We start from the raw sequence: 9,027 nt of genomic DNA, 5'->3' as shown, positions 1-9,027 counted from the left end.
AAATGAGTTCGTTCGATAATAAAAACTCAACATTCAGATTCAAAGTTTGATTTTATTCTATCGTATTAATGCAGAGTTGCATTCTTAGGGACCTTTCGATTTACGAGTTATGTTTTCTGAGCTTTATTCGTCCATCAACCGTGGTCATTTTACGTGCATCTCCATCACCATCATTCGTTTCCACCACTCATTAACTTTTCATTAAAATATGAATTTCATAAGATAAAGTTAATTGATAAGTAAAGTAAAATCTAAAGATGTAATATTTACCTTAAATAACATGATAATAATCTATTAAATTACTTAATATAGTTACCATTTCCAAAAAAAAAAATCAGGGTGCCACAGAATTTACCTTTTTTGTATAGACAAATGTTAGTGGTTAGAATGTTAGTAAATTAATCCCTCTTTCGGGTTCGAACCCGGGACCCTTCACCCTCACCCCACCCAACCCTTATGTCCCTAGCTCTTACCACTTGAGCTATCATTCGGGGACACATAGAGTGAGAAATGAAGAAAATAGAAATAAGTAACAAATGTAATTTTATATGATAAGAAGGAGTGAGAGATTGAGAGAAAAATGAAAATTAGAATTCTCTAATGTGACATGATAATGTCAAGTGAAATAGTGTGTATTGCTCTCTTTATATATATATTTAAAAAGTCTCACATATATTTAATATGTATGAAGAGAAAGATACACACAAAATTTCAATAAAAAAATATGACATGAGAGAATCCTATAATTCGAAAAATAAGGTGTATTTAAACTGTCTCTAGTGGTCTACATATCATAAGGCATAACTCATAACTATTAATAATAAGAAAATGTCATATTATATCTTCCTGCTTTAGCTATTCAAACTTCTCAAAAAGAAAAAAGAAAACGACGTTAAAATTGATATGAACCATAGTGTCCATAGCCCATACAATTCAAAAACACAACCGAATTGTTTACATAACTTGTGTCTCATTTATTCTTGGTTTCCCCCCCCCCCCCCCCCCCCCCCACAAAATGGCCTTACATTGAATTGAATGATTGAATGTTAATAGAATAAAAAGAAGAGAAAAAAACCCTGCTAGTTCAAAGTTCATAGTCCCTGGCTGAATTACTATAACTGCTTCTTCTGATATTTTGTTGGCGCTTCCTATAAACCATTCCACCCCAACCTATCAAACCTGCTCCTACTAGTGTTCCTATTACTATTCCTGCCTTTTGACCACCACTGAGACCAGATTTACCTCCACTAGCCGGTGGAGGCGAATCAGGTAATGGAGAAGGAGATGACGGTGGAGTTGTAGGAGAAGGTGAATGTGCAGGTGAAGGAGTTGGAGCAGGTGTAGGAACTGGAGCAGGTGAAGGTGTAGGTGTAGGTGTTGGTGCGGGGGAAGGAGTAGGCGTCGGAGAAGGTGTAGGTGTAGGTGTAGGTGTTGGTGCGGGGGAAGGAGTAGGCGTCGGAGAAGGTGAAGGAGTAGGAGTTGGTGATTGTGCATCCAAAGAGTTCAATAAATTTGTAGACACTACAAGTAGTATCAAGAGATTTAAGCAGCCATGACCTCTGCTTATTCTTGCCATTATGTATGCTATAATACCAAATGCAAAATGTATGCACTGAAAGTTCAAGAGGGTGCCTGCTGAAGCAAGAGATGATCAATATTTAAGAGGAAAATGTCTAGAGGGTTAAATGGCCACTGCTGTTCGGACTCATTGGATAGCATGGTTTTTGACGAGTCTCGTGAATAACGAAGTCAAATGACACCACACTACTTCTAAGTTTGTGACTCTGTTTGTATCGGAAGATTTGGAGGCTTCTGTGTTGAGGCTTTTTTTTTAAAGAATTTGAAGGTTGAAAGGGATAGATACTATGTGTTTTCAGAAATTTTAATATTTAACAAGTTAATAAATAAATAACAATGATAAGCTAATTCCAGTTGTTCAAGACAGTTAAGAACATGGAATATATGGGAAGACGGTTGAATGTAGGAAATTTGCAGTCTCAAAGTCTATAGTTGCATAACTTAACATCTAGATGGCTGTCAAGAATTTTTTTTCAACTTTCATATATTCACACTTTTTGCTGTTGTCCTTGACACATTTTAAGGTGTTCGGGATACGGTAGCAATCCCTTCCAACAAATAACTTTCTTAGAGTTCGACTTTGTAACCTCATCCTTACGGGGCTAGCTTGTTTACCACCAAACCAACACCTTGTTGGTCACCAACTTTTTCTTTCATCTTATTTTCACCAATTTTTCCTTTCTATATTTTTTAAATCACATCACCTGTCATATTGTTTAATCTCTTCTACTTATATCTCTCTTACACTATGTTTGTTAGAAGAGAGATAAGCAAAAGAGAAATAAGAAGAAAGAGATAAAGAAAAGAGAGGGTAACTACCATTGTTCGGCCCGAAGGAGGAGGGGGAGTAGGGGAGTTGCGGAAGTGGACCCCACCACCTTTTTGCAATCTCCCAAAATGAGAAGAAATGAGGTTGGCGTGCCTTTTTTTTGCCATTTTGTACGACTTATTGGCAATTTCAAGACGTCAAAAAAATGTCTCAAATTGTGAAAAAAATTTCAATGTTGAATAAAATTATTTTTTAATACAAAAAGTAATTTTCTCTCATCTTTCTCCCTCTTCTATCATACCAAATAACCTATAAATTCACTTTCTCTGTACTTATCTTCTATCTTCTGTGCTCTCTCTTCTCTATCAAACAAAGAGTTAGTGAGTGTAGATGGAATGGTGTGAACAAAAGAGAGAAAAAAAAATTTGAGTGAAAAATTGATGAAAAAAAGTGGAGTACGAATCTATCAAAAATTCTCACAAGACTACATGCTTGTGTTCCATTTCCGTGGTGTGGGACTAGAGAGACTATATAAAATAAAAATGGGATACAATGCAAATATATATACTCAGTCTATCAGTAACCTTTAAAGAAGAGAAATGCTATCAATACTCTCTTTTAAACATACTCTCCAACACACGTGAAAAGTCTATTTTTTAAAAAATCAACACATTTCTATCACTTCTTAAAAAATGTGTCTACTTTTTAAAAATCAAACCAATCACGTTGCTGAAAGGTGTTCAAAACTCAAAAGCATAGGAATTAGGACAGTTATTGCATATATTATTAAAATCAAGAAGGCAATGAGAAAACCAATAATCAGCTGTACAGAATTTGGTCACTGCATTTACTTTGTATTCCTAAAGAAGAAAAGGAATAAACTCCTAAGTCCTAAGGAAGGGAACCTCCACTAACAAATCAATTCAGTACCCCTTGCGTAATAGTGTATTACACAGCACAATAATTATACTTGGCACAAAATTTAGTCACCATGAGCATCGCGGACAGAATAGAAGCCCAACCAAGCTGTTCCTTATTTCTCATCAACACAAGCTTCAAGAGAAAAACACAGTTACATATGACAAAAGAGCTCCAAAATAAAACCATGGTCATAATGCAGTTAATACTCCTTCAAACTACTCTGTCCCAACCCAAAATTAAAGGTAAATGAACACGCGATAGTTAACCAGATCGAAATCTTCTGTCCCCGTTTGGTGTCTCATTCCCTGTCCCACCAATAACATTACATAATATCATTTAAAAACCACTTAAGGTTCCATGCCCTTTTTTACTTAACAGCATAATTCTATTGGTGGGACAACTGGACAAGGAAGGGGATACTGAACGGGGAAGAAGATTTTGATCCTAGTTAAACATGGAAGCTATACAGACTAAAATAATTGATAATACAGTTTAAAGAAGTTAAAAGATGTTTGACATCAGAGGACTAACTGTGCTGATTGTACTAACTATATAGATATATATACACACACACACACACACACATATATATAGGAAGCTATAATAAAATTTCAATTGTGATGATTGCAGGTAGGAAAGCTATAATGTTGACATTGAATCATGCTCTCCTTTTATATGTAACAACAACACAGTATCTCTCCTTAGAAAAGAGGATGAATCCAAATATGAAATCCAAAATCAATTGTGTAGAAGAGACTCTATATGCAAAATTGAATCGACAAAAATTATTACACTAAAATCATATTGAGATGATTATATCTGCTAAAAATGTCAGAGGCAGCACGTGAATAACTACTTCGTATACGTTCCCATGCATAAAAAAATTTAATTTTCGAATAAGCTAAACCAAATGCTGATATTTACATTCGGTCCGAAAAAACATCATAAAGCCATGAGGATGAAATTTTCTTAGATCCGGAAAAGAAAAGAGGAAAAATAATTTTTTGAAAGAAGAATCTGGGTGATCAAAATAGAATAATTGCTAACATCATGTTTATCAACCTTGAAGGGCGGCATAGAGCCACTTAACCCAAAAATGCTATAGGAGCAGTGCAGGTCATGAAGTGGCTGCTACACGGAATAATGGGGAATCAGAAAACTTAGAACTAGTTCATTCAATTTAGGACACCATGTACATCATTAAGACTCAAATTACTAAAGGAAACATAGGATGTAGCATTGTGAAACATAGGATTGGAGCCTCGTAAACAAAGGCTGCAGTGTGTAAAAGAGAGGTTGCCATAGGAAACAGCAGCTGCTATATGAAATTGAACTGAGTATAAAGCTCTGGTGCCTAAGTGAAAATGAAAGATAGAAAGTCTCAGGGAAGTGTCTTTTTTTGGGATCTAGAACAACAGATGTCCATCACATAAGACAATTGTATTCAAATCGGATAAGACTTTTATAAGCAGCAAACAGTCTCACCAAATATTAAATGCAAAACCTACATACCCAAGGTCGAACCTCAGACCATTAGTTAAACTTAGTGGTGTGGATAAAAATAATGAGTCTAAACTAGAGTATTTTTAACAAAACAAAAATTGGTTGAACGGGGAGAAAACACCTAATGAGCAAGAAGCCAATGGCATGCTGAGGAGACCAGCAAAGGCCCACTCACAAAACAGAGACTTAAAAGTTAAAATCCCTAATTTGATGCTGCATGATGAGCTATATTAAGGGTACTTCAGGGAATTTAATACTCATTAAAGGAGCTTCTCGATTGCATTTCTTTCAACAAATTTTATGCTTATCTCAAATTTTCATGAGAAGTTTTAAGAGTTCACCTACCATAAAATACGATGGCTATTTGACTTTTACTACTAAAACCCTTTGAGAAAAATTTCTAGCATTGTTTGAATATTAAGCTATTAAATTTTTATCACAAACGCTGTCCTTTCCTCCAACTCAATTTCAAGAATCCATGAATCAGTTTCTTTCTCTCTTTTTATTAAATCCCTAGGAAGACTTCTTCATCCTTAAATTACCAACACTCATCAAATTCCTTATAACTAACCAACCGTACAAGACAGACCAATCAACCCAGATTCATATTCCCAAAACAACAAATCACACCCAATTGAGCAATTTTTTAAAAGAATGAAAACCTTTCTCTGTTTCTCTTTTATAAATTCCTGCTATGCTATACATGAAGCAACGGAAAAAATCAAAACCAAAATCAGAACTTCTTCCTTAACTAACAAAAATTCATCAATTTCTTATTTACCCTATTTCAACCCTAACTAATTTCAAACCCTACTATGCAAGTTAAAAATTCCCACAAGAATGAATTTTGCAAGCAACCCAGAAAACCCAATTGATAGAAAAACCGATTCCAACATAGCGATTAATAAGAGAATAACAAAAAGAAAAGAAAAGTTGAAGAGTTACCACCGCAGCAGAAGCAACAGTAGCAGCAAGAGAGAACCAACAACAGCTCCTGCCAGAAAGGAGCGGTAACTCCATCTTCACATTTGACCATGTCACCATCGTCGACCTTGTTTTCGTTTTCCAACAGCTTCTCTTCCGATGGAGATTGTGGGTCCTTCGCCATTCTCCGGTGGTTCCATTCGAGGTTTTTGAGGTAAGGAAGCTTGAAGGAATTTCTGAGGTGCTTTGATGGCCAAAGATGCATGACTCTGTAAGTAGCTGGGTTTCGATTCTTTTCAATGTTCAGTTGAAAAGTGAAGGAAACTAGCTTGAGATTGGGGAGGTCAATAAATACGGTTAGTAAGATACTTCCAGTTTAACTTTTAGACAAGAAACATGATTTAAAAAAAATGAACCCCAAAAAAAAAAACAAAAAAATCTTTTAGACAAGAAACATATATATAACCAACTGGTGGTTGGTTGGTAATGTTTGATTCCCCTTAAGCAAGCTCTCGGGTTTGAGTCTCTTAGATCGAAAAAACTTCCGCTGAAAGAGTTAGCCTCACCATGATGTAGATGTTCCTCACTCGAACATAATACTACAAAAACTCTTTAAACATATCCTTCATTTCAACTAGTTTAAAACTTATTTCACTAACATAAAAACTCTTTAAAAGTGCTTATTTCAGTAGCTTATAACTTTTTTAATAAGCTATAACTTATGGCTTAAAGCTTTAAACTTATTAAGTTTATTCTCATTTTTATCCTTATCATTTTAATAAAATCCTATCATTACCTTTTTATATTTATAAAAACACTAAATGATTGCCCCTTAGAGTTCATGTTGTGTAGCGTTTTTTTTGCTTTCTAGGGCTTGCCCCTCCATGTTACCAAAAAAAGAACACTAACCTCTAATTATTTTTAATTTGAAATAATTATTATTCAATTGTTAGTATAAAATTTTAATTTTTTTTTCTAATTAGAAAAATATAAGCTTACTTTATTAAATGAAAACGGTGGTGGTCGTGACTCTTGGTTTCGGAGAACATGCGGACTTTGGGCGCCACACTAGTGTCTGGTTGCGGCATATGTTGCTGTGTCTCTTGTGCTGTGCTAAAATTCTGAAAGGCTTCTAATCTTAGTTAGGGACTTTGGGTTTTATGTTTTATATAGAGTAAAGTAAACATCAGTTTAAAAAAAATAGTGTATTATTATATTATATTTATTTATAATATTAATAAAAATAATAGATAAGCAAGCCGGCCTATTAAGCCAAATAGGCTTGTTAGAGATAAATAGGCGTAGTATCCTACAGGATATTTCTTTTATTATTATTTAATATATTTTGTAATATGTCTCTGAATATTCTTTAGAATATTCTGTACTTTCTTTATTATAAATAACATTGTCTACCTCACACACAATTTGTCAATTTGTAGTGAGAGTATCCAATCTTACATGGTATCAGATTTTAGACTGAAACCCTAGTCTCCAAACCTACATTGCCGCCACTTTCTTCTCTCCCTACTGTTTATTTTCCAGTGCCGCTGTGCAGCTTTCTGCCACCTTCCTCTGATTTCTACTCCGCCAAACCTTGTTTTCCGTGCGCTGCTCTCTCATCGTCAGCCGCCAGCCGTCCGCTGTTGGGATTCACGCCGGTTTGAATTTCATCACTTTTCTCTTCCAGCTTTGACTTTTGACCGCTTGCTTCTTTTCTGGATCACCACCGTCAATTGTTACTTTTATTGGCTTCCTGGACAATTGGTATCTGCGCTGCACAAGCTTTATTGGCTCCCTCTGGATAACTTTCTTCCAATTTTATTTATTTATTATTTCTGGCCATTTTTCTCTTTGACCAGCGTTGAAGTTTTTTGGTCATCTTTTATTTAAGGCCTGATTTGTTATTACTCACCATTGCCATATGTGATTAGTTGGCAATTTCCTCATGGCTGATATTACTACTCCCACGATGTCATTTAACACTTTGGTGCATATGATTACAGTGAAGCTCAAGCCAGATAATTTTCTTCTCTGGCGTAAACAGGTCACCGCTCTTCTTCAGAATCAAAATCTTTATGACATTGTTGATCTTACAGTTGATCCACCGCCGGAGTTTGTGCCACAGATTGTTTCCCCTGGTTTGCGTAATGTTGTTCCAGGTCCAAATCCTTCTTGTGCTCAGTGGTAGGCTCGCGATCGAAACGTCAATAGTCTCCTTCTCTCATCCCTGACTGAGGAAGCTTTATCTGAGACTCTTAGTGCTATCACTGCCCGGGATGTTTGGCCTGCTCTACATTCTACTTATGCTTCACGCAGCAAGGCCCGTGAACTACGCCTTCGTGATGAGCTCCAACTCATGCGTCGTGGTTCCCTCTCCGTTTCTGAGTATGGACAGAAATTTCGCAATATTTGTGATCAATTGGCTGCTATTGGTGCTCCTGTTGCTAATGATGACAAAGTTCACTGGTTTCCAGTTCGCTGGGATCGTTCTTCTGAGTCTGCCAATTTAGCTCAATCATTTGCTGCGGGTTGTTCGTTGGACAACTCAAACCGTTCCGACTGGTATATGGATACAGGTGCCACCTCTCATATGACTCATTCTCTATCTCAACTGACGGACTCTCAGGACTACTCTGGTAATGATCGTGTTCTTGTTGGTAATGAGGCTGGTTTACATATTACTCATATTGGTTCTCGTTCTGTTTCACATTTTGTTCCTTTATCTAATGTTTTGGTTGTGCCTCAGTTAACTAAAAATCTTGTCTCTGTTAGCAAATTGACTCGTCAACATAATGCTAAAGCTATTTTCCTGGATGATTCTTTTGTTATTCAGAACCGACAGACAGGCGCCGTTCTGGGAAGGGGCCGATGTGATAAAGGACTTTATGTGCTTGACCAAGGATCGCAGGCGCTGCTTACTACCAGTTCGCCATTGCCTCATGCCTCCTTTGAATTGTGGCACTCACGTTTAGGACATGTCAATTTTGAAATTATTCAACAATTGCATAAACTTGGTTGTTTCAATGTTTCATCTATTTTGCCTAAGCCTATCTGTTGTACTTCTTGTCAGATGACTAAGAGTAAGCGTTTAGTCTTTTATGATAATAATAAACGAGCTTCTGCAGTTTTAGACCTTATCCATTGTGATTTGTGGGGACCGTCTCCTGTTGCATCTGTTGATGATTTTTCTTACTATGTTATTTTTGTGGATGACTTTTCCCGGTTTACATGGTTTTATCCATTGAAGCGCAAGTCTGACTTTTATGATGTCCTTGTTCGATTCAAAGCATTTGTGGAAAATCAATTCTCCCAGTCGATCAAAGTTTTTCAAA

General features: G+C 36.1%; 2 protein-coding genes across 2 annotated transcripts; one reads left to right on the top strand and one right to left on the bottom strand.

Annotated features, from left to right (window-relative positions):
- Nucleotides 1-1,023: 1,023 nt before the first annotated feature.
- Nucleotides 1,024-2,046, bottom strand: LOC130735402 (classical arabinogalactan protein 10-like). The gene has a single exon (XM_057587408.1). The coding sequence runs from the start codon at nt 1,574-1,576 to the stop codon at nt 1,085-1,087; it is 492 nt and encodes a 163-aa protein (XP_057443391.1). The 5' UTR covers nt 1,577-2,046; the 3' UTR covers nt 1,024-1,084.
- Nucleotides 2,047-6,962: 4,916 nt separating this feature from the next.
- Nucleotides 6,963-8,774, top strand: LOC130735401 (uncharacterized). The gene is made up of 2 exons (XM_057587407.1): nt 6,963-8,331; nt 8,529-8,774. Exons 1-2 carry the CDS (start codon nt 8,052-8,054, stop codon nt 8,567-8,569), a joined length of 321 nt encoding a protein of 106 aa, XP_057443390.1. The 5' UTR covers nt 6,963-8,051; the 3' UTR covers nt 8,570-8,774.
- Nucleotides 8,775-9,027: the final 253 nt, after the last annotated feature.

Source organism: Lotus japonicus, chromosome 2 (genome assembly GCF_012489685.1).
Source record: "Lotus japonicus ecotype B-129 chromosome 2, LjGifu_v1.2".
NCBI lineage: Eukaryota > Viridiplantae > Streptophyta > Magnoliopsida > Fabales > Fabaceae > Lotus > Lotus japonicus.
Note: the sequence above shows the minus strand (reverse complement) of the source record. Positions and strands in the feature narration are given on the sequence as shown.